This window comes from Tursiops truncatus, chromosome 19 (genome assembly GCF_011762595.2).
Source record: "Tursiops truncatus isolate mTurTru1 chromosome 19, mTurTru1.mat.Y, whole genome shotgun sequence".
NCBI classification, from domain to species: Eukaryota; Metazoa; Chordata; class Mammalia; order Artiodactyla; family Delphinidae; genus Tursiops; species Tursiops truncatus.
The window spans coordinates 46,586,097-46,609,643 of NC_047052.1; the positions used below are offsets into that span (position 1 = coordinate 46,586,097).

Sequence of the window (23,547 nt, forward strand, 5' to 3'; positions counted from 1 at the left end):
TGTGTGTTTCCCTTCCCTGCACATCAGATTATTCTGAGCGTTTGGGCCTCTCAGCACGTTGGGGATTGCAACCTTGGGAAAACCCAGAATAGTGTAGCAACATTGTCCAAACTAAAGTCACTTTTACCACTTTGGTAGATTTTTATTTTGTCTCAATCAGCATTCAGGGCAGGAAATTAAAACCCATGCTGCCAGGTACAGTTGGGCAGGTTCTGTACTGTGCAAGGATGCCACTTTTAATGGCACACCATTCACTTCGTAGACTTGTATGTTGATTCCAGTAATTTTCTAACGTGATAGATTGTTAAGAAAGAGGTTTTTCTTCATCTTTTTCTAGATAAAAATGCCTTCTGTCATAGCAAGAGTCCCACAGAAACCATTCTAGGTACTTCAGGAAGAAAGGGAAGGGAATTGGGTATTCATGAAATCGTCGGGAGGATGTTAGTGGTGGCAGTCTGGGTTGGAGACATTTGAATTCAAGATTGCAGCCCTCGATTGAGCTGCAGTCTCTAGAGTTCAGGAAGATGTCAGTGCTGCTGTTGGGAGTCCCTAAACTTCACACTTGGGAAGCTCCTGATCAGATGCTGGTACCAGGAGCGTGGCCAGTTCACACACAGCTGCTCCCCCCGCTGGCCAGGTGCCAGCCAGGAGCTTCGGGCAGATGGCTGAGCCAATCTTCCCTCCAGTGCCCCAACTGCAGGGGAGGCTGGGAAATGTGGTTCCTGGCTGGACAGTCACGTACCCAGCTGAAGCTATGGATAAGAAGGGGAGATTGAATGGGGGACCTTTCTTCACAGTCTGTCATACACCTGACCTGGCAATTTTTAAATCGACTGAAGTATATTATATGTATATATGTATATATATATAGCTTAAAACCTTTTCTCACACCATGTAGATGGGAAAGTGTGATCACTTGCCAGAGTAGAAAATTAACCACAAAGATAAATACAATAAGACATAGTGCTAAATTCTCCCTGGATATTTTTGTCCTGTCAAGGCTCTGAGCCCCAGCCTCCTCCTGCTGCACTCCTTCTGTTAAAGAGGAACATCAGTGTTTGAAGCATTTGAACATCAGGGTTTGTGGCACCAGAGGCACACTTTCACCTTGTAGGATCTGAAAGATGAAAAGGGGAAGGTGATTGCCGTCTTCACTAAATGGCGCGGTGTTATTGCAGATGGCTCGTGGGAACCCGGGGTCTGTGGACCGTGGATCCTGGTTTCTACTGTCTGCCTGCTGGGGGGGCTCCCTGGCTGTTTCCTCCATGGGCAGTTGATGTCTGCACTCTGAGCTTCATTTTCTTCCTGTGCAAAGAGGACTCTTTCTGTGGTGCACCGCCCGCCCCCCTCTCCCCCCACCACTGCTACCCCACCGGGCACGTAGCAAGCACTGAATAAATTCAGCAAATAACTTGCTGAGTACCTATTACACACTAAGTACTGTTCTTGGCACAGGTTGTGCGGTGGCAAATGAAATAGACAAGCTAATTTCAAATGCTGGGTTCTGATAGAAACAACTGACATAATGGGGTGATGTGTCGGTGGAGCTGGGGAGCAGTAACAGGTGATCAAGGGGAGCCCCTCTGAGTAGGTGATATTTGAGTAGAGCTGTTTGATGCTCTCATGGTACTTGGTGCTGGGTGTTGGGTATGTGGAGATGGCTTAGGCCCAGTCTTTGCCCCGATGAATTCTTCCCCACCCCAAGCCTGTGTGTGTCCATCTGCTTCCCCTAAAACTAAAGTTCGGACTTGCTTGCTGACCAGGGGTGAGAATACCTGAGGAAAGAGATGGGTCTTCAGGCACGTAGATCTCTGTTTGAAGCACAGTTTTAGAAATGAGACTTGAGTTCAAATCCTCTGGCACTTTCTCATTCTGACCCTGGGCAACTGACTGAGCTCCAAGATCAGTAGTGATGAGTGTGGGCCTGGAGCCAGATCTAGCCCCTCCACTTCCCAACTCTGTAACCTTGGACAAGTTCTTTAAGGCTCTGTGCTTCCATTTCTACGTAAAATGGGGTTATGATCACTCCTCTTAAAGGTGGTGCAGAGTATACATTTGAGTTAATAAAAATATGCATGGTGAATGCTCTATAAATAACTACTAGTTTTTATTATTTCTATTTCAGATGAGAAAGATGAGGCTCTGGGAGGAGGAATAGCTTAGCCCAGGTCACCCAGTCAGGAAGTGGCTTATGAGGATAAATAGTGATCGTGGTAGGGCATCGCCTAGCTTAAGGTCCAACATATAATATTCACTCCATACTTGGGAGCTGGGGCTATTCCTGGCAATCAAAGGGCTGCCTTGTTCTGCTGCCCCTCAGCACAGGAAATTCCAAGGTGGTTTTTCCATACTGGCTTCTCTGGTTCTGTCCCTGCGGGGGAGAGCAGAGGGGCCCAGGTCCCCAAGCCAACTCATAAAAGATGGAATTGAATATCAACTTGCCTGTCTTAACCCCGTCTCTGTTGAGGGGGTGGCTGTTACTTGGAGTGGCCTGGGCTGCCTTGAGCCTATCTGGGTATTTCCTTGTGCTGGCAGCCCTCACCCTGTCCTTGAAATGGTTCTGGCTGGGTAGCAGACTATAGGTGGTGTGGGTGAAATTTGGGACTGGTTTAAGGCGGGGACAAGACCCAGAACACAGGCTTCCTTGTGCTGCTGGAGAGGGAGGGCAGGAGGGAACTGGAGACCCCGTTCCTCCCTTAGGCACTCTCTTGCTTACAGTCCACGATGGCTTGGTCCTCGGTGCTCCTTGGTGTTGTCTTGCTGTCTGCCTTCCCAGGTCCTAGTGTCGGGGGCCACCTGATGCCCAGGCTGGCTGACTGGAAGCTGTGTGCTGACGAGGAATGCAGCCGTAAGAGTTGGGGGTTGGGGGCGTTGGGGGCTTGGATTGCTAGCCTGTGGGGAGGGTGCTGTTACTCCCTTCTGTTCCTTCCCCAGACCCCATCTCCATGGCCGTGGCCCTTCAGGACTACGTGGCCCCCGACTGCCGTTTCCTGACCATACGCCAGGGCCAAGTCGTGTATGTCTTCTCCAAGCTGAAGGGCCGAGGGCGGCTCTTCTGGGGAGGCAGCGTGAGTCTTGGGAGAACAGAGGAGGCAAGGGTAGGGTGGCTGGGGTGGGCGTGCACCCTGATTTTTCACCTGAAGGGAAAATCTGAGGGAGTGAGCTGAAATATAGTTTTGGAGGGGAGGCTATTGTGGTCTACTTTACTTTGTTTAGCAATTATTAGGGCACCTACTATGGTGGGTACAATAAAGAACGACCCCTTTTATTCTAATGGAGGGAGACAAGGAGGTAGGTGCCACCCCATCAAAAATACCAGCAAGTATGTGCTGCTTTGAGAATTAATATAAAGTGACTGGGTGACTAATTCACATGGGGTGGTCAGGGAGGACCTTAGAGCATGTGACTTTAAGCTGGGATTGGAATGACAAGGATGGAGCAAGCCAAGTCGAGATCAGGGAGAAGAGAGTGCAAAGATCTTCAGCAGGAGTGAGCTTGCCATCTTCCCAGACCCTGGCTTTTAACTCCTCTTCCCCAGGTTCAGGGAGATTACTATGGAGACGTAGCTGCTCGCCTGGGCTATTTCCCCAGTAGCATTGTACGCGAAGACCAGACCCTGAAGCCTGGCAAAACTGATGTGAAGACAGATGTGAGTGTCTTGGGAGCTGGCAGGGACCTGGAGGGAGGGCCCTTGGGCAAAGATGCGCCTACCCTTGGCTCCCTGGCATCCTAGCTGTATGCGCTGGAGCAAATCCCCTGCCTTTTCTTATCTGAAAAATGAGGAGTGATTTCTAAGTCCTAGTCCGATTGAGAGGTGCAAAGGGTAGAGGGCTCTAGGCTAATTTGCATAGCACTTGTGCAGCCAAACCTGGCGCCTGTGGCTGCAGCATTTGCTAAAACCACTAGATCCTTTGTGGTGTGACCGCTAGTTTTCTCCCCACTGTTTCCCCTTTCTCTTTTTCAGAAATGGGATTTCTACTGCCAGTGAGCTCAGTCTACCGCTGTCTCTGCTGTTGTTTCTCGCTGACTTTATGCAAATACATCAGCCAAGTGCAAACTATGGGTGTCGGTGGTCTTTGTGGTGGGTCTCTAGAAAGGAAGTGTTTCCCCAGGCTTCTGAATCTAGCCAATCAACCCACTGACTGTGGTAACGTCAGTGGTTGCTAGGCAGAATTTCACGGACTAAAAGCTCTTTGCTCCAAGCTGGGTACCAGAGGTGGGCTCGTAAGCTTAGATATTACAAACAGATGAGAAGATGGAACAACTAAACAGCCAAACTGGGGGATTATAATGTCTTCTCTAGCCTAATAAGAGAACTATTGAACTATTGGGAATGAGCCAGTTGAACCATGAGGAAGACATAAATCACAGAGCAGAGGTTTTCTAGGATTTCTTGGAAGATTATCCGCAAAGGGAGGTAGGAGGTTAATCTGTGCGTATCATGCGTACCATGCCAGTTTTCATCCTCCTTGCCTTAGAGATCAGTACGCCTCAGCTCTGGATCGGCTCCTACCCCCGCTCCCTTCTTTGCATTCGTATCCCCGCCCCCAAGTCCGCTTCTACCCAATCTGGAATCTCGACTCTGCCCACGGACTCCTGACCAAATCCGTTTCTCTGCTCGGCGAAGCGTCTCTGGCACCACCAATCGCTCGTGTTGGTCCCGCCCCTTTAGGCCCTGCCCCTCTCTCCCCACCAGTCTGCGCTTTTGTCCCGCCCCCTGCCTGCAGAGTCCGCCAATCCTTGTCTTGGAAAGCGTGGCCTGGTGTCCCGCAGCATTAGCGGGTCGCGCCGGAGGGGGGTGGAGGCGGAAGTGGCGGCGCCGGCCCGGGGAGTAGGAAGAAGCCGGGGCTGCAGCCCGAGTGGAGCGGCTGCCAGCCGAGGAGCAGGCGCGGCCGTGTCGCCATATTGCGGCCCTAAGCGGCCGCGACCGAGTCATGGCTGAGACCTACGGTGAGGGTGGTGGGCGGAAGCTGGGGTCCGGGGTCTGGGCCCAGAAAGGATGCGGCCTGTGGGTATGGGGCGGGGCTTTATATATCAGGGGGCGGGGTCAGCTATTATGGGGCAGGGCCTAGTTGATGCTGGGAGGGGCTAAGTGGGTCTGAGGCTGAGCTTAATCAGTTTGGGCGGAGCCTGAGGGTCTGGTGTCTGGGCGAAATAGATCTGGGGCGGGATTTGAGGGAAACAGTCCTGATGGATCATGGTTAGGTCTTGAGGGAAAGGGTGAGCCTTAATGTGTCTGGGCGGAGCCTGAGTGGATGGGGCGGGGCTGATTGCGTGAATGGCAGGGATCAACCTTGATGGGCTGGGGGGACGCTGAAGGGATGCTCTGGGCCCTGGGATTACTCAGGGAGAGGTCTGGAATGCGGTTGGGGGTGAGTTGTCCTTTAGGCGGTGGGGCTAATGGCAAGGGGTGGGGTTTAAGCTTGAGAATAGGGGTAGGGCCTTGGGCTGAGGGAGGGATGGAGGGACTGAGAATTGGAAAATCTGGATGGATGAATAGATAGGAAGTAGGAGAACAGGGTGCGGTAAAAGGAGCACTGGTTTAGGGGCCAGAGGGAGCTGCATTCATTCAACAAACAGAGAAAAGCAGAGGGAACTATGCAAATACCCTGAGGTAGGAACCAGCTTGTCATCTTCAGGGAGTAGACTAAAGGCCAGAGGCTGGAGTGGAGTGAATGAATCAGAAAGTGGTAGGAGCTGAGTTGTGGGGGCCAAGGGCAAGATTGTAGTCCTTGATGAAATGGTGAATCCCAGCTCTACCTGGCAGTAGGATCTTGGACAAGTCAGTTAACCTTTCTGGCCTCAGTTTCCTCATCTGGAAAATGGGGATAATTATTAGTATATCTCCCTCACAGAGTTTTCCTGAGGGTTGAGTTGTTGATGTAAGTAAAGACCTTTAGAACTGTGCCTGATATGTGGTAAGCACTATATAAGAATTATCCATTACCGTTGTTACCCACTGTTCTGTATCTGTCTGTGTCTGTTCTCTCCCCATAATTGTGATGTTCTTTGGATTCCATCTTTTCATGTCTATCTTTCTCTCTGCATGGGTTTCCTTGAATTTGGCTCCATCTGCTCAGACTTCCTCTTCAAATTCCTGGTGATTGGCAGTGCAGGAACGGGCAAATCATGTCTCCTTCATCAGTTCATTGAGAATAAGTGTGAGTTTCTGACAGTGGTCCTGGGAGCACTAAACTGTGGGCATGGCCATGGTGTGGGCAAGTAGGCAGCTGCCGGGGTGGGCAGGGGCAGGGCTGGCCAGAGGTACAACGCCAGTGCTGGCTGCCTGGTCCTTACCTTGGTATACGCTCTTTGCTAGGTCCTCCTTGAGCCTCAGTCACCCCAGCAATGAGAATGGGTTTGTACCGGCTGAGGAGGCCTTGGAGGACAGGGAATCCTCTGAGCCCCCACACTGCCTCTTCTCCCCCTCCCACTCCCAGTCAAACAGGACTCCAACCACACGATCGGCGTGGAGTTTGGATCTCGGGTGGTCAACGTGGGTGGGAAGACCGTGAAGCTACAGATTTGGGACACAGCCGGCCAGGAGCGGTTTCGGTAGGTGGGCTGGGCCCCCATGGAGAGAAGGCAGGGGAGAGGGGAGGAGAGAGGAGGGATAGAGGTGTGCAGAGCTACCTGGAAATACAATGACAGGAGCAAGGAGACGCTGAGAGGGCAGGCAAGGTAGAGGGAGAGAGAGAGAAAGAGACTGTGATGAGCAGGTCCATGTAGTCAAAGAAAGAAGGCGTCTTGGAGAGAGGACGGCAGAGACAATGAGAAAAAGAGATTGAGAAGGAAGCATAATGAAGAGTGAGAGGGCCAGGGAGGGACGGCAGACCCTAGCGAGACGAGACTCTGTGGGATAGACCCATGTGGCTGGAGGGACGGAGACTTTTCCCCAGGGAGAAACGAGGCCTGGAGACAAGGAGATGCTTGGGGTGGGGCGAGGGGTAGAGAATGACAGATAATGACTAAAACAGAAAAGGAAACTTGAAAGAGAGATACAAACACTCAGGAAGGGAGAGAGAAAGAGAGACAGACTGAGAGAGAAGAGAAGGAGAAGGGAGATAAGGAGACTCAAAGAGAAACAGAGGTGAGAGACAGGGAGAGTGGGACAGGGGTGGCCAGAGAGATGGAGAAATGGATGTTTTGTGGGGAGGGGGAAATGTGTAGGACTCAGCACACAGTATGTCCTTAGGACATCTCTGCAGAAAAGGTGACAGACACATGGAAACCCTGAGTCTGAGAAACAGACAGCAGGGAGAGAGAAGCAAGGGAATCCAGTCCATGGGGAAGCGTGGTTCCTGGGCAGCACTGAGTAGCTGCTGAGTTAATATTTGTGTGTGAGTTCTCTGCTTGAGGTGCACAGAGGTAGAGACTGAGAGGGTGGAGAGGAGATAGGTGTACGACGTGCACGGGGCTGGCAGTAAGTGCTCCATAAATGCTTGCAGCATGATTGCATGAGTTCCAGAGGGACCCAGCCTGTTCCAGGGAGAAGCAGACAGTCGGCCACTCTGGGAAGGGGGCCTCCCCCAACCAGAGCGGGAGAGGGCCAAGCGGTTGTAGTTGTGTAGTGCTTGGCTAGGACTGGGTGAAAGGGGGATGACAGAAAATGTTGAATGAATGAATGAATGGGAAAGGGTGACGATGACAGAGCCAGAGCAACAGAGATGGAGAGAAATAGAGAATTAAAGATACACATGCACACAAGAGACAGAAAGGCACAGACCAATGAAGAGATGCAGAAAGACAGGGACACAGAGAGAGTCAAAGGTAGGAAGAGGGAATTCCCTGGCCGTCCAGTAGTTAGGACTCAGTGCTTTCACTGCCGGGGCCCCAGGTTCAATCCCTGGTCAGGGAACTAAGATCCCACAGGCCAAATGGCACGGCCAAAAAGTTGTTTTTTTTTTTGTGGTACACGGGCCTCTCACTGTTGTGGCCTCTCCCCTTGCGGAGCACAGGCTCCGGACGCGCAGGCTAAGCGGCCACGGCTCACGGGCCCAGCCGCTCCGCAGCATGTGGGATCTTCCCAGACCGGGGCACGAACCTGTGTCCCCTGCATCGGCAGGCGGACTCTCAACCACTGTGCCACCAGGGAAACAGAAAAAGTTTTAAGAAATGAAAAAAAGGTAGGGAGGCTGAGGCGGAGGCTGGCAGCTAAGTGCGATAGAGATTGAGGGAAACAGAGAGACCGCAAGTGGGAGAAACTGTAGACCATGGCCAGGTTTAGGGGGATGGGCCAGCAGTGAAGGGGGGCCTCCGAACCACCAGTCTCTCTCCGCAGAGGGGGGCAGTCCTGGGGCACACCCCAGCCTCGGGGGTGACTGGGTCCCCCTGGCCCCACAGGTCGGTGACACGGAGTTACTACCGAGGGGCGGCTGGAGCCCTGCTGGTGTATGACATCACCAGGTGGGTGCACGGAGTGGGGCGGGGTGGGGCCTGGGCTGCCCCCCACCCACGTCCGCCTCCCTCCTGGCTCCCTTCTCCACAGCCGGGAGACCTACAACTCGCTGGCCGCCTGGCTGACGGATGCCCGCACGCTGGCCAGCCCCAATATCGTGGTCATTCTCTGTGGCAACAAGAAGGACCTGGACCTGGAGCGTGAGGTCACTTTCCTGGAGGCCTCCCGCTTTGCCCAGGAGAACGGTGAGGGCTGGGCGGGGGGGCTATACAGTGGGGCCCATGGGCCTGCTGGCTCTCTGTAGCTCTGCCCAGCAGGGGGATGTGGAGATTTGGAGGTCTGGGTTCAAATCTGGGTGTGGCCACATTGCGAGCTGTGTGACCACGCTGGTCCTCAGTCTCCTCATCTGGAAAGCTGGGATCACGGCGTTTCTGCTTCACATAGTGCATGACGGGTAAGGGATGTGGTCCATGGGGACTTCTCAGCACTGCCTGGATGGATGGGTGCTTGACTCACGGTGGCTGCTAAGAAGGTTTTGACCACTGTGGGGAGGCAGCACAGGGTATTGGTATAAGGTGGAGACTGCAAACTCTGATGGCCCTAGGGGACAGGTACATTTTGTGAGCAAAGGAGAGGGCACAGGGTAGATCCCAGGTTAGCAGGCACTGGCATTAGGGGAGTAGACGAGACTGACAGCCACATCGAAAGGTATGCAAGGATACTATCATCAAAAAGACTACAAATAACAAATGTTGGCAAGGATGTGGAGAAAAGGGAACCCTCCTACACTGTTGGTGGGAATGTAAATTGGTGCAGCTACTATGGAGAACAGTATGGAGGTTTCTCAAAAAACTAAAATTGAACTACCATGTGACCCAGCAATCCCAATCCTGAGTATAGATCTGAAAAAAACAAAAACACTAATTCGAAAAGGTACACGTACCCCAATGTTCATAGCAGCATTAGTTACAATTGCCAAGATATGGAAGCAACCTAAGTGTCCATCAACAGAGGAATGGATAAACAAGATGTGGTATATATATTATATATATATATATATATTATATAATATATATATTATATAATATATATATATACACACAATGGAATACTAGTCAGCTGTAAAAAAGAATGAAATAATGCCATTTGCAGCAACATAGATGGACTTGGAGGGCATTATGCTAGGTGAAATAAGTCAGACAGAGAAAGACAAATACTGTTTGGTATCACTTATATGTGGAATCTAAAAAATAAAACAAACTAGTGAATATAACAACAACAAAAGGTAAGCAGGTCTAAACTCATTTGAAAACATCATGTTGGCCAAAATCTGCCGTCCTAGGGTCTGTCCATGTTCCTTCAGTTTGTAACCTGCAGGTTTAGAGGATTTGCCATCAGAAAGATGTGGATTTGAATCCTGGCTCTTACTTACTGTGAGATGGCTGTCACATGACTGGTGGGTGGTCTGTGATGGGCCTGTGCTAGATGGTGCTGGGGACACAGTGATGAAGAGAGCCCTGGAGCCAGCTGTCATGGCCTCACAGTCCGGGGGGCAGGGGGAGGACCATTTCCAGATAGTGACAGCCCGAAGAGGTCAGGGCTGGGAGTGGGGAGGCACAGGGGTCTGTGGGAGCCCAGAGGAGGAACCTGACTCATCCTGGGAGGTCAGGAGGACTTCCTGGAGGAGGAGATGTGAGCTGAGCTCTAAAGGAAGAGCTCGGTGGGTACCTGGGGAAGGGGGCATTCATGGCAGAGGAACAGCATGTACGGAGGCCCAGATTGAAGGCAAAGGTGGAACGTTTGAGGAACAGAACGAGAGGCAGCAGGTCAGAGTCGGAGTGGAGGATGGGGACTGACTGAGACCCTGACCTTCCGAGTGTCTGCCCCCCCAGAGCTAATGTTCCTGGAAACTAGTGCTCTCACGGGTGAGAACGTGGAGGAGGCTTTCCTGAAGTGTGCCCGCACCATTCTGAACAAGATCGACTCAGGTGAGGCCCCCAACTGCCCGGAGTGGGAGTGGAAGGCAGGGTCCAGAGGACTCCAAGGGACCAGTCCTCACCTCTCTGCTCCCCCCAGGTGAGCTTGACCCCGAGAGGATGGGCTCCGGCATTCAATATGGTGACGCCTCCCTTCGCCAGCTGCGGCAGCCTCGGAGTGCCCAGGCCGTGGCCCCTCAGCCCTGCGGCTGCTGAGACCTGCAGAGCCAGGTGGGATACTGGGGACTCGGGCTGCAGGGCTGGTCTCCTGACAAAGGGGAGTACGGAGCAGAGACAGAGACACAGAAAAGGAGAGATGACAAGACAAGCAGAGTGAGGAAGAAAGACACAAGAACACTTGAGTTAAAGGGGCCATCTTCCCGGCCCTGGGAAACCACCCGTCCTTCCCATCCCACCGCCAGCTCTCTGCCCTGCATCTCTGACCCTCCCATTCATAATTCATCAAATGTTGGTTGAGTGCCTCCTCAGCGCCAGGCCCTGTTCCCAGCACTGGGGCTATAACAGTGGGGAAAACAGACAAAAATCCTTGCCTTCGTGGAGGAGATGGACAATAAACAAGATACACAAGCAAATTGTATAGTAGGTAGGGCGATAAGAGCTATGGAGAAGAATCAAGGAGGGAGGGGCGGCGGAGGAGTGGAGTGTTAAATAGGATGATGAGCGGAGGCCTCACTGAGAAGGTGACATTTGAGCAAAGACCTGAAGGAGCTGAGGGAGGGGTCATGTGGGGACCTGGGGGAAGAGTGTTCTAAGCAGAGAGAACAGCCAGTACAAAGCCCTGAGGTAGGGCCCTGCCTCCTCCCCTGGGTGAGGAAGTCCAAGGAGGCCAGTGTGGCTGGAGTGGAGTATGTGTGCGTGCGTGCGCGCACGTGCGTGCCGGGGAATAGGTGAGCTGGAGATGGGGTTGGGGTGGGAGGAAGCAATGAATTAGGGCCTTGTGAGCCACAGGAAGGACTCTGGCTATGCGCTGGGTGGGATGAGAGCTGTAGGAGGGCTCCGAGCAGAGAAGGGACAAGATCTGATTCAGGTGTTCACAGGGCCCCTCTGGCTGCATATAGAGGACAGACTGAAGGGGGCAGGGGTGGTTGCCTGGAGACCAGTGAGTAGGCCACTCCAAAGTCAAGGTGAGAGACGATGGTGGACAGGATCAAAGTGGGGGCGGAGGAGGGGTTGCGAAGTGAATAGATTTGTACCCTCCCTGATCTGTCTCCAGGCTTGTCCCCTCCTCATGTAGTCACTGGGTCTTCCTAAAGCACAAATCTGATTCCTTCCCTCTCTTTTCGGGTAACCTCTCCCCCTCCTCCAGGAAGCCATGCTTGTTCCCCTGTGCTTGGTCCAAAGTCCTTGACAGGCTTGAAAGTTCCTACAGGATTTGGTCCCAGCCCCACCTCTCGCGGGTGTGTATGTCTTGACAATTCTTGTCTCTGTGCTTCATGCCCACCCAACCCTCCACCCCACAGCCACTGGCAGCTCCAGGATGGCTGTGGAGCAAAGTGTTTAGACTTTGGATATATGTACTTAGAGAGCAGACCCAATGGATATGGAATGTGAGAGAGGAGTCAAGGATGAGCTCTTTGGGCAGGGCTCTTTTCCTTCCAGGCCTTTGCATCTGCTGTGCCTGTGCTCCCTTCTGGCACCAACTCCCATTCATCAGCAGGTCTCTACTAAAATGCCTCTTCCTGCAGGGAACCTTCATAGGCTTCCCAAGTGGGGCCACTCCCTCTAGATGGGCAGTCTCACAACTGCCCCTCCTTTTCAAAGCGTTCAACTGACAGAGCTGATCATTGTTATCTGTATGGTGTTTGTCTAACCCATCTGAGAAGGTGATAGATCACAGACTCCAGAGCTGGGCTGCCTGCATGTATACTCCAACTCTGTCACTTCAGAGCTCTGGGCAAATTATTTAACCTCTCTGGGCCTTGGTTTCCTCATCTGTAAATGGGGCTAATGATAGTACCCACCTCAATGTGAGTGTGGAGAAGATTAAGTTAATTCATGTAAAGTGCTTAGAACAGGGCCTGACAGTCAGTAAACTAAGACTTGATAAACGAGGCCTGTTTATTATTTTTCTTCTTCGTGTCCATTTTAAAGACTCTGGGCTATGTAGAATCAGATGGGTGTGTACTCTTCGCCTCAGAGCTTAGTTTTGAGTCTGTTTCAGGGTGTTCCCTCAGTGAATCAGATGTAGTAAGACTGCATTTTCAAACTCTGTTGACTGCACGCTACAGGAGGAAATATACTTTATTTGTTGATCTAATACAGTCACACACGTATAAAACTAAAACACGTTCTTGTATTAATATTCTTTCTCTTAAGATTGAGGTGAAATTCACACAACAAATTTAGCCATTTTAAAGCGTACAATTCAGTGGCATTTAGTACATTCTCAAGGTTATGCAACCACCACCTCTGTCGAGTTTCAAAGCATTTTCATCACCCTTAAAAGGAAACCCCATACCCTTTAAGCATTCATTCTCCATTCTCCCCAGAGTCTGGCCCCCACCCATCTGCTTTCTGTCTCTATGGACCAACATTTTAAGCACTCTGAAATTTTCTTTCTTTTCTTTTTTTTTTTAATATGTTAACATTTTAATTTTTATGGTATTTTCTATTTTATTCTGTTACAACAATTGCTCAAGGCCCACCAAACTGATTTCCCAACCCACTAATGCAGTTGTACACATTGGAATCACCTGGAGAGCTTTAAAAGATACTGATGCCCAGGCCTTACCCCAGAGATTCTGAAGTGATCTGGGGATTTCTAGAAGCTCCCAGGTAATGCTATCTGCAGATAACTACAAAACAGGAAGTGATGTGTCTCCTCGGTTTGGAAAACACGGGAATGAGACCTAGAGCCTGGATGATCCAGGAACATAGAGGAACACAGAGGTGCAAAGGTGGGGACACAAAATGTAGACACTGAGATGCCCCTCTACAGACTCAAGGAGACAGCTCTCTGAGGCAAGTAAACAGGGAGTTGCACGTGCCCTCAGCTCTATAGCCCCACAGTACCTGCAGACAAGAAACAGAAAGTCAGACAATGTAGAAACTTTGGGAGAAAGAGAAAAGTATGGACAGACAGGCACAGTTAGGCGGGCAGGAAGATACCCAGAAATGAGACAGAGACACCAGCCGACAGACCCAAGATCCCTCCAGTTCACGGCACACTTTTCTTTCAGCTCACCCGTTCTCCAGGACCAGCCCTGTCCTTCTGGCTGGGGCCCAGACCCAGGCCCTGGGAGACTGAGCCCCTTACCTTGACCTGGCCCCAGAGAAGCTGCCCCGCCACCTGTCCCCCTTCCCTGGCCTGGTGGGGCCTGGCTGAGGGGCAAGACTGAGCCATGGGGGAAGGGGGAATCCGTACCTGCTGCTGCTTCCTCTGTCTTGGCTAACCCCTCTTCCCCCTGAACCCCTAACTATACTCAAAGAGTTTCCAAAGCCCGAGACCAGGGCCATTTGGCCTCAGCTCCCCTGGCCCTGCCACTGCGAGTACGTGTTATTTATTACCTTACCTGGAGGCCTGTCCCGTCCCCACCCCACCCCCATAAAGCATTGTTTACACCTGTGTCATAGCCTCTGTCATTTTGGGGTGGTGGGGGGGGGAAGAGGTCACTGACGGTGTTTGGGGGCCATGTTTTTGGGTTGGGCATGCTACGGGGGTCCACCATGACTCCACGGCTCAGATGTATGTTGTAGAGGGAGTTTGCCCACATACGTAACGTAACACTAATGTCCCTGTGTTTGCCATGGGTGTGATGGGATCCGTAGGAATGTGTGCTGCTTGTGTGTGTGACACTGTTGCTTATGACTACTCTGTGTCCTTGGTGATTGTGTCTGTAAGACTGGCGTTGCTTGGGACACCAAAGCTAGGGAATGAGAATTCAGGCCTGTAGTTGAGCCCTGGGTCTGGGCCCAGTGGGTGATAGCTATGCATGTCTGATGCCTGAAAGTCTGAGGCAGTGTCTATTTGGTGTGTAACTGTGTTTGTGTGCCCCTGAGGTCTGTGTGTGTTTTGCTGTGAATTTGACTCCTTTGATACACTTGTGTGTGACCATGAACCCTGTGTGTGCCCCTGAAGACTGTGTGGGCTTTTGTGTCACCGGGACTCCTGTGCATATTTGAGATCAGTGTGTTGCCTCCTGTGTCCAGGTGAACCTCTGACACCCGCACATGCTCTGCCAGGGACAGGTGCAGCCCACTGAGGACACTCCCAACTGCTCTCCCAACCCCAGTTTGGCCTTAAACCACCCTCACGGGAGGCCTGAGTCCCTGCTCAGCCTGGGTGCTGGCGGAGGGGGTGGGGCATTTAAATGACCTCATCTGCATAGTCCTCCCAGGTCAGGTCGTCCAGAGACTCGAGGCTGTCATGCAAATGTCTTCTCTGAGTAGCTTTCCTAGGTTGTTTTATTCGGGTGCCACACAGTTGTCCCGATGGGGCAGGGTGGAGCGAGTCAGAATGTTTGCACGTCCCTTCTTGTTCTTCTTCCCTTCTCTCAAGGACGTTCCGCTCTTCTTTTCCTCCGTTATAAAAAGTCCTTATGTAAATTACTTACTGTCGTGCAAATTTACATACATTTCCCAACTAATTGCTCAGACGTTTCTCAATATTCCTATTCTTGGGCTGTGAGGAGGCGGAGCTGTCCATGTAAATAATACCGATGATCTGTATGCCTCCCCTACCCTGCTACTCATCGTTCCGCCGCGTTCTCGGCTCCAAGGGGGCGGTCCTGTCTATGTAAATAGGATTATTTGCATGCCCCTCCCACTCGCTTGGCATAATATGTGCCGAAACTCCCCCACCGGATCCAGCCCTTCCTAACTGCGTTCCTCCTCTCGCGCAGAAGGGGCGGAGCGGAGAGTGCATAAAAACCTTGTGTCGGCGACTGATCCGTTTCCCCTTTCTCGAGGGAGAGGGTGTTCTGAATTTCCTCGCCCCGCCCCGCGCGGCTCGCGCCTGCGCAAGCCCGGTGTCCTACGCCCGGATGCGGTCACGTGCCCACCGGGCGAGGCGGGGGCGGAGCGTCGCGGGTGGTGGGGGCGGGGTATGGCGCGCTGTGCGGCGCAGGGCGGCTGGCACAAACGGCGGCGCCGGGGCCGGAGGAAAAACCTCGGTGAGGAGACCGCGGGGAGGGCATGGAGCGGGGCGGAGAAGGCGCTTGAGGCCGGGCGCCGGCGCGAGCCGGGCGGGGTGCGGGGGCGCGCGCCCAGCACTCTGTGGCGAAGCCTGGCGACCCTGGGGAGGGGAGGGTGGGGGTGGGGCGTGGGGGAGGGAACGCGCGCCGGGCATGTTAAGCGCCGGCCGTTGGGGGGGTTGGGGGGGGAGCAGGGAGCGGGCGGAGGGGGAGGGGAGGGGTGGGGACACGGGGTTCCAGCGGCCCTTAGGCCTTGTCTTCGTCTCCTGCTGTGCCCCGAGGGGCCCCGGGACCCGCACCGAAGGGACTTGGGAGGGGGGCGCTTTTTCCTTCGTCCTTTCCCCGAGTGCATGAGCCCTCCTCCACCCTTCCCTCTGTCGCTGTGGACCCTGCTCCCACGGGTCCCTTCCGTCTGTCTGTCTCAGGACCTCCCTTCCGTCTGGGTGTGTGTCAGCCCCTAACGGGCTTCCTCCTGTTGGGCTGGGTTCTGCCCGGCTGTCTCAGGCCCACCCTCCCTGCTCTTCTCCGGTGTGTGTTTCTGTCTCTGGATCCCCCAGTTTCCACGGTCTGTAGATCCCCACATTCCCTCTGTGTCTTCCAGGCAGATCCCCCCCTCGCCCCCACCCCCAGTCTGTTTGTTTCTAACTCTCCTACTTCCCACACCGCCATCCTTTTCTACTTAAAGTCCCCTCCTTCTTTTCTGTCTGTGGGTCTGTGTCTGTCTGGGGGTGTCTCTCGCCCACAGCTCCCACTGCAGTCCTCTGCCTGTGGATCAGCTACCCAGTCTCACCCCTCCAGCTGCCCCCTTATTGCCCCTTGTCTCTTAGTGATTCCACCCAAGTCCCAGAGTCTTTTTCCCCACGTGGCCTCAGGTTTTGGGGTCTTTATAGCTAAGTCTAACAATCTATTGCCCCTGCCACTCCCCACCCTCGCCCAGCCCTCTTCCCTGTAGCTCTTCTCACATTCCTTTTTCTCTCTCTGTCTCTCTCTCTCTCTCTCTCTCTCTGTTTCTCCAGCCACCGTGACAGGTCCCTTCCCAAGCCCCTAGGGACAGCAGAGGACTTGGGGACCAGCAAGCACCCCCAGGGCACGAGAAAAGCCCCTGCCATCTGCCCTGCCTCATCCTGCCCCACGCCAGGCCCAGCCGCCCCGGCCCCCGGCTGCATCAAGTGGAGGAGGAGGAGGTGGAGGAGGGTGGCACCATGGGCCTGGGCCGTGCCCTCCATGCCCGGGGGATGAAGACACTGCTGCCATGGACAGCCCGTGCCAGCCGCAGCCCCTGAGTCAGGCTCTCCCTCAGTTGCCGGGTTCGGTGTCAGAGCCCTTGGAGCCTAGCAGGGCCAGGATGGGGGTGGAGAGTTACCTGCCCTGTCCCCTGCTGTCTTCCTACCACCGTCCAGGAGGGCCTGGTGAGGCCTCGGCGGGGAGTGGGACCCCCAGAGCTACAGCTACTTCCACCACAGCCAGCCCCCTGCGGGAGGGCTTCGGTGGGCAGGATGGCGGCGAGCTGCGGCCACTGCAGAGTGAGGGTGCTGCGGCACTGGTCACCAAGGGGTGCCAGCGACTGGCAGCCCAGGGCGCCCGACCCGAGGCCCCCAAACGGAAATGGGCAGAGGATGGTGGGGATGCCCCCGCCCCCAGCAAGCGGCCCTGGGCCAGGCAGGAGAACCAGGAGGCAGAGACAGAGGGGGAGGGCTGCAGCAGTGGCAGTGGTGAGGCCAGCGCCGGGCTGAGGGAGGAGGTGCTGCCCGCTGCACCTGAGCGCCTGGCCCTGGACTATATTGTGCCCTGCATGCGGTACTATGGCATCTGCGTCAAGGACAGCTTCCTGGGGGCGGCGCTGGGTGGCCGAGTGCTGGCAGAGGTGGAGGCCCTGAAGCGGGGCGGGCGCCTGCGTGATGGGCAGCTAGTGAGCCAGCGGGCTATCCCGCCACGCAGCATCCGTGGGGACCAGATTGCCTGGGTGGAAGGCCATGAGCCAGGCTGCCGAAGCATCGGTGCCCTCATGGCCCACGTGGATGCTGTAATCCGCCACTGTGCTGGGAGGCTGGGCAGCTACGTCATCAATGGGCGCACCAAGGTGAGGCTGCAGGGACCGGGTGGTGGGGTGGGGGGCTGCCCAGCACTTGTTGGATGCCTAGTGTTCTGAGCACCAGTGGGTTTGGAGATAGGCTTCTGGGGTCACAAAAGAGTTCAGGCAGCTCTGGCGCAGGGACTGTTGGAGCTCACTTCGGGCTCTCACTCCCTGTGGCCTTAGTTTGTGTACCTGTAAACCATGGGTTTGGCCCGTAGTCACCATGGTTCTTGACCTTGCCAGGGATCCTCTTGAAGAACCTGAGGAGAGGTGCCGACAGTCGTAGTCCCACATCTGTGCATGGGCCATGGTGGGGTTCACAGCCACCTGATGTCTGTTCCTGGATCCTAGACCAAGAATGTTCAGTGTAGACAGGCACGGGTTTCTGCCTCTGCCGTCTGTACCTGTCTGTCTGCCCCTGTCTTTGTTCTTCCCTGTTCCCTTATTTTTTCATGTACTTGGGTATGTCTAGTCTATCCTGTCCATTGCCTGTCTTTGGTCTGTCTGTTCTGTCTCCCGGGTAGGAGAACCAGAAGGTGGAACGGGGAGGGGGGCAGTGGTGAGGCCAATGCCAGGCTGAGGGAGGAGGCACTGCCCACTGTGCTTGGTGCCGGGCTGCATTGTGCACTGCATGCCGTACTGTGGCATCTGCATCGTGGACGGCTTTCTGGGGGTGTCTGTGTGCCGGCCCAGGTGGAGGTTATGTCCCCATCTTTCCCATCCCTCCCCATCCTAGACCCTGTCCTCCATCCTGTCTGTTCTGTCTCTCCGTCACTTTATACTTGTCTGGCTCTGGTCTGTTTCCTTGATCCTCTGCCGTTGTATCTTTTCTTGGTCTCTTTCTCTTGTTTTAGAGTAGCAGTTATCTTTTTTTTTGGAACCTGGGCCTGTTTGAGAATCTGCCAGAAACCACAGACCCTGTCTTAAAAAAATGCTCATTTGATTGGAGTTTATGGTCAGTGATCAGGGCCTTCTGGGCCTGCCGCTGCCCATTCAGGAACCTGGGGTTAGGAGCCTGCACAAGACAGTAGTCCGTAGGGCCTTTTGGCCTGCTGACATGTTGATTCTCCTCATGGAGGGGTGTGAGGATCCTGGCCTTGAGTCCAGGGTTTGGCGGTGTTAGGACAAGGCCCGGTAGGGAGTGCCCACTGCACAGCACCAGTGATACCTGGCTGATGGCACAGACTGTGTTTTGCCCTGCAGGCATGAGGCTGTGCTCCTGATGTCCTCTCCCTCCTCCCTCAGATCCTGTCTTGGGTTCTGTCTCTGCAGCTTCCGTCTCAGGCTGGAGCTGGCTCGGGGACTAGGGCTCCCCCGGGCCGAAGCCACTGGCTTCCCCGCCCCAGCTGGAACTTGTCCTGCTTCCCTCTCCCTCCTGTTACTTCGGTAGCTGGAGGGCCAGAGGCGGCCCCTCCCAGTGGCAGGAGAGATCAGTGGGAATCTCCCTAGCCACAAGGTGTTGAGCCCCATCTCCCCAGGGTCACCCATCCTCACAGGAGGGAGGTTGGTGGGGAGACCACAAGAGTTGAGTGGCCAAGGGCAGGATGCTTCTCTGAGCCTCTGCTCATCCACAGGATAGGAAAACCAGGTTAACTCCCCAGGTAGGCTGTGGCCATTTCAGGAGGGGAGGGGAGAGGGCGCAGATCTCTTTTCCTTTGGTGCCTTGGATGTGGTTGGGAGCAGGCCCTGGAGGGGTGGTGGGGTGGGTGTTGAGACTTTTTAGCCTTGGGAGGTAAGAACAAGCCTGGCTGGACTAAGAAGGGAGGGGAAGAGCCAACCCAGCCACTGGAGTTCCTCTCAGACCCTCCCTGCCCCCGTGAGGCAGCAACTGCAGGCTTCCTCGCCTTCAGAGGGCAACATCTGGGCTCCCTCCCCAAGCTCTGGAGTAAGACAGTGTGGGGTGGTCACGGCAGCGGGGGGGCCTCAGATCACCAGTGTGGTTTGGGCTGGTAACAACCTGCCTCTCGGTCCCGAGTGCCGCTCCTGTGCTCTTGCCTTCCTCCTCTCCCTAGATCCTCTGCTCAGCGGGCCTGCAGGTGGGAGGGAACTGGCTCCCATTGGCATCAAGGGCTACCATAGGTGACCCCGGGAGGCCCCTTTAGGAGCAGTTTGGAGGTGGGGCCTGCTGCTGTGGGCTGAGACCTGGGGTTCTGATTGGGGGTGGGGTGTGCATGCACAGTGGTCCTAGCTGCCCCTTCCTGGAGATGGAAGTGTGAGGAGCAAGTTTCCGTGTTACTCTGGTTGTTGTCCCTTCCCTTGTGGGGGCAGGAAGTAGATGCTTCTCGGGGGCCGGAGGATGCCACCCCCAGCCCCACTCCCAGGTGAGTATATGTGGGGGGAGGGGGGCCTTAAAGGGCCTGTTCCTGTGCCTACCTTCACACACACAGGAGTCCCATTCCCTGACAGACTACAGAGTGTGTCCCTGCCTGCATGGTGGGAGACCCTGTGAGGGTGCACGGGAAGGATGGAATGGAGGCCCTGAGACCCAGAGGAGCGCTTTTAATTAGCAGCTCCCTCCTTGGCACTAGGGAGACAGGCCTGGCCCTGGCGGCCAGTACTAGGTAAACAGGTACCTGTGCTGATTTTGCACTGAGAGGGATGGAATGGGAAGTCAGCCCAGGTGCCTTCAGCTAGAGGACTCGAGGTGCTCCTGGCCCTGAGACCTGAATAACAAGGGGGACGAGTGGAAGAGCGTTCAGGCAGGTGCAGAGGCCTTGAGGATGAGCTTGGCCTGGTCAGAGAAGAGTGAGGAGGATTTCGAGGCTGGAGATAGTGTGAGGCTAGTGGCCTTGGAGGCTGTGGTCAGGAGTTTGTGTTTTTTTGGGATGCAGCGAGGAGCTTGAAGGGGTTTGAGCAGTGGTGAGCTGGAGTAAAGGGCCTCTGGCTGCTGTGGGGGTGGGTTGTGCGGGAAGAGGTTGCAGCACTGGACCCCTTTCCCCACCCCACCCTCGAGCAAAACTGGCAAAATCTCCAAAGAAGTAGTGTTAGCTCCATTTCATGGATGAGGAACTGGAGATGGGGAAGTTCCGTCATCTGCCGAACATCACAGCTTATGTTGCAGCACTGAGACTTGAACCCAGGAGATAGGTCTGCAGGAACACCTGGGCCCTTTTCCTCACATCACATCCATCACTTTGCTGGGTACCTGATGAGAAACAGGCCCGGAGTGGCTAGGCCCAGGACTCAGAATGGCCAGGGCTGCCTAGGGCAGTGGCGGCTATCCAGGAGAGGAGGCGAGAACCCTGGGGCTAGACCTGTGCACACAGAAGCCGAGACCTGGAACAAGGTCTGACTCAGATCTGTGGGGGTCAGGAGCCTCCAAAGTCATGTTCTCGGAGGGGTTCATGCTACTGCTGTAAACCGAAGGTCTTCATTAGCCCCATTTTACAGATGAGGCGTTTTGAGGCCCATTCAGGTGATGAGACTGTCCAAGGCTACTTGGCAGGTTTTCCTTGGAGTTGGGATTAGATCTCAGGTTCTGGTCACATTCTGGGTTTTGGCACCTGTTCAGTTGTGTAGGAGACAGATTATTTAGCGGGTATTCTTTATAGTAAGGTTAGTGGTTCTCAACATTGCTGCACATTAGGATTACCTGGGGAACCTTTAAAAATTCCAGGCTCCACCTGAGACCAAGTACATCAGAACCTCTGAGGTGGGCCTCGGTATCAGTGTCCCAGGTCATTCCAACTCTACAGCTCAAGGAGAGAACTCCTGGTGTGGGGCTGTGAAGCCACATCCCTGCACACCAGGAAATGTTTAAATTGCTTTTATCCTAGTGAAATGTCTGACGTGGGGTCAGGTTATCTTTAAAAAAACCAAGCCCTCAGTTGCTCACTGCGCTGCATGTTGGCACCAGACGCGGGGGGTAGGGGCGTGAGGTGTGTGTGTGTGTTGGGCTGTTGAGGCCCAGGGGCTGAGGTTTCTTGTGGATGGAGGCTTGGCTGAAAAAGGAGAAAAGGAGAAAGTCTGGGTGCTGGAACCCTTGGAGCCCAGGACACCTGAGGAAAGATGAGGGGCTGAGAGGGGTGGGAAAGAGGAGGTGAAGGCTGCTTATCTAACGTCCCTGCCACTTAGCCTCAGTAAACGCTCTCCATCCGTCTCTGCCAGGCCATGGTGGCATGTTACCCAGGTAACGGGCTGGGGTACGTGAGACACGTTGACAATCCCCATGGCGATGGGCGCTGCATCACCTGCATCTATTACCTGAATCAGAACTGGGATGTCAAGGTAGGATGTTGGGGGTGGGGTGGCGTGCATCCGTTGCATTTTCCTTTCCCAGCTCAGCTTCTAGCATTGTCCCCTTCCTCTTCCCAACCCACGGGAGGGGGGCGGTGGAATGTGCCCAATGGCTCTTTCTGGGAAATGGGACCTCCTCTTCAGCTGACTGTGCGGCGGCAGTTCCCCCTCTTTGGGGAATGGTGCTGTCTGCCCAGCCCCCAGCCTAACCAGCACTTCCCCCGCCCCATTTCCTGTCTTCTTAAGTAGCTTCCTGCCCATCTCCATGGTGATGCAGACTCTGCGTTGTCATTCATTTTGAGAGCCTGAGTGGTGGGAGGGAGTGATGTGTGAAGTTATTATGCCCCCTGGTGGGCTCCTGGGGGCCGGCAGTGCAAGGCAGGGGCTCTAGGCAGGACTCCCAGCCTGCCTCATCCTCTGGCCTGCCTTCAGGTGCATGGCGGCCTGCTGCAGATATTCCCTGAGGGCCGTCCCGTGGTAGCCAACATTGAGCCACTCTTTGACCGGCTGCTCATTTTCTGGTCTGATCGGCGGAACCCCCATGAGGTGAAACCAGCCTATGCCACCAGGTATGGTCCACACTTCCGGGAATGTGCCCAGGTGCTCCCCCTGTGCCAGCAAAGTCTTGTCAGACCCCTGAAGTGACTAGGAAGTGATGGAGTGCCAAGAGGGGGCGGCTCGGGGTGGATATAGTGGCTGGAATTGAGGAAAAGTGATCTCTAACCACCCTCTGGGGCTGCTCTGGTCTCCAGGTACGCCATCACTGTCTGGTATTTTGATGCCAAGGAGCGAGCAGCAGCCAAAGACAAGTATCAGCTAGGTACCGGCCTCCCAGTGTCCCCTCCCTCAGGGCCTTCCTCTTCCGTGTACCTCCCTGGGCCTCAAGCCGCCTCATCAGTCTCACTGGATCCTGTCACTCATTTTTCCCCATCTTTGCCTACCATCCCTAGACAGTTCACTCTCCTGGTATCCCCAGCATGAGCCCCATCTCTTCTGGTCATCTCCCCTTCTTCCCAGGTTTCCTTGGTCTCTTAGTTCCGTCCCTGATGACTCAGTCTCCTGTTCCCCTTCACCCCCAGCATCAGGACAGAAGGGTGTCCAAGTACCTGTATCACAGCCGACTACGCCCACCTAGTGGCTAGCCCCAGAGCTGCACGGACAGACAGCTTGCCTGACTTCGGGAGAGCCCTGGGCCCGGTGCCGCCAGTCACGGTGCCTGCTCCTGCCCCGCCACTGCCGCTGCTTCTGACTTTGCCTCTGTTTTGCCTGGTGTGGAGGGCTCCATCCATCGCTGAGGACCAAGGAGGAGGAGAGACCTCTGCTGCCCTGGGCTGGGGGCTGGGGTTGTGACCTGGGCAGAGGCCGGTGTTGGGGACTGCCATTACTGGAGCTGGGGGCCTGTGTCCTGCCCTGTCTGGTCATGCATGTCCCTCTCAGGTTTGGAGAGCTGGAAGGAGGCGTTGCCACCTCCCACCAGGATGCAGGATTTGGGGTTGGGGTGAGTCATGGCCTCTTGCTGGCAAAGGTTGTGGGGGAGTATCCCCAAGCCCCCCACTCCTCCAGCCTGGAACAGGAAGTGACTCCCCAGCCCCTTTGGCCACGGCACCTTTTGGACTAGGCTGCCGCTGCTGGGCAGGATGAAAGGTGCTGGGAGGAGCATGGGCCTGCAAGTCCTGTCAGCCAAGAAATAAAAGTTTACCTCAGAGCTGC

The 23,547-nt window shown here is 54.7% G+C and overlaps 3 protein-coding genes across 8 annotated transcripts; all 3 read left to right on the top strand.

Moving 5' to 3' along the window:
- Positions 1-122: 122 nt before the first annotated feature.
- On the top strand, positions 123-4,653 carry MIA (MIA SH3 domain containing). The gene is made up of 4 exons (XM_019932926.3): positions 123-2,848; positions 2,935-3,068; positions 3,539-3,649; positions 3,965-4,653. Exons 1-4 carry the CDS (start codon positions 2,725-2,727, stop codon positions 3,986-3,988), a joined length of 393 nt encoding a protein of 130 aa, XP_019788485.1. The 5' UTR covers positions 123-2,724; the 3' UTR covers positions 3,989-4,653.
- Positions 4,654-4,782: 129 nt separating this feature from the next.
- RAB4B (RAB4B, member RAS oncogene family) lies at positions 4,783-13,962 on the top strand. 3 transcript variants are annotated; one of them, XM_033844324.2, is made up of 8 exons: positions 4,783-4,950; positions 6,081-6,161; positions 6,441-6,555; positions 8,344-8,406; positions 8,489-8,643; positions 10,291-10,386; positions 10,475-10,605; positions 13,575-13,962. In XM_033844324.2, the coding sequence occupies exons 1-7, from the start codon at positions 4,935-4,937 to the stop codon at positions 10,588-10,590; spliced, it is 642 nt and encodes a 213-aa protein (XP_033700215.1). In that variant the 5' UTR covers positions 4,783-4,934; the 3' UTR covers positions 10,591-10,605; positions 13,575-13,962. The 3 variants fall into 3 exon arrangements, with proteins under 3 accessions (XP_033700215.1, XP_033700216.1, XP_033700217.1); XM_033844325.2 differs by lacking the exon at positions 8,344-8,406; XM_033844326.2 differs by lacking the exons at positions 4,783-4,950; positions 6,081-6,161 and having other exon boundaries at positions 8,282-8,643.
- Positions 13,963-15,353: 1,391 nt separating this feature from the next.
- On the top strand, positions 15,354-23,054 carry EGLN2 (egl-9 family hypoxia inducible factor 2). Of its 4 annotated transcripts, none has more exons than XM_033844313.2 (6): positions 15,354-15,506; positions 16,544-17,607; positions 21,709-21,828; positions 22,270-22,406; positions 22,590-22,657; positions 22,917-23,054. In XM_033844313.2, the coding sequence occupies exons 2-6, from the start codon at positions 16,780-16,782 to the stop codon at positions 22,970-22,972; spliced, it is 1,209 nt and encodes a 402-aa protein (XP_033700204.1). In that variant the 5' UTR covers positions 15,354-15,506; positions 16,544-16,779; the 3' UTR covers positions 22,973-23,054. The 4 variants fall into 4 exon arrangements, with proteins under 4 accessions (XP_033700204.1, XP_033700203.1, XP_033700206.1 ...); XM_033844312.2 differs by having other exon boundaries at positions 22,855-22,987; XM_033844315.2 differs by lacking the exons at positions 22,270-22,406; positions 22,590-22,657.
- The last annotated feature ends 493 nt before the right edge of the window (positions 23,055-23,547 follow it).

What these genes read in the sequence shown, in the direction of transcription:
- MIA (XM_019932926.3), top strand. Translation starts at nt 2,725, where the DNA reads ATGGCTTGGTCCTCGGTGCTCCTTGGTGTTGTCTTGCTGTCTGCCTTC. An exon ending in TGCTGACGAGGAATGCAGCC is followed by an intron (nt 2,849 to 2,934) that starts GTAAGAGTTGGG and finishes TTCCTTCCCCAG; the next exon opens with ACCCCATCTCCATGGCCGTG. An exon ending in GGCTCTTCTGGGGAGGCAGC is followed by an intron (nt 3,069 to 3,538) that starts GTGAGTCTTGGG and finishes CCTCTTCCCCAG; the next exon opens with GTTCAGGGAGATTACTATGG.
- EGLN2 (XM_033844312.2), top strand. Translation starts at nt 16,780, where the DNA reads ATGGACAGCCCGTGCCAGCCGCAGCCCCTGAGTCAGGCTCTCCCTCAG. An exon ending in AAACCAGCCTATGCCACCAG is followed by an intron (nt 22,407 to 22,589) that starts GTATGGTCCACA and finishes TCTGGTCTCCAG; the next exon opens with GTACGCCATCACTGTCTGGT. An exon ending in CAAAGACAAGTATCAGCTAG is followed by an intron (nt 22,658 to 22,854) that starts GTACCGGCCTCC and finishes CCTTCTTCCCAG; the next exon opens with GTTTCCTTGGTCTCTTAGTT.
- RAB4B (XM_033844324.2), top strand. An exon ending in TCAGTTCATTGAGAATAAGT is followed by an intron (nt 6,162 to 6,440) that starts GTGAGTTTCTGA and finishes TCCCACTCCCAG; the next exon opens with TCAAACAGGACTCCAACCAC. An exon ending in GCCGGCCAGGAGCGGTTTCG is followed by an intron (nt 6,556 to 8,343) that starts GTAGGTGGGCTG and finishes CTGGCCCCACAG; the next exon opens with GTCGGTGACACGGAGTTACT.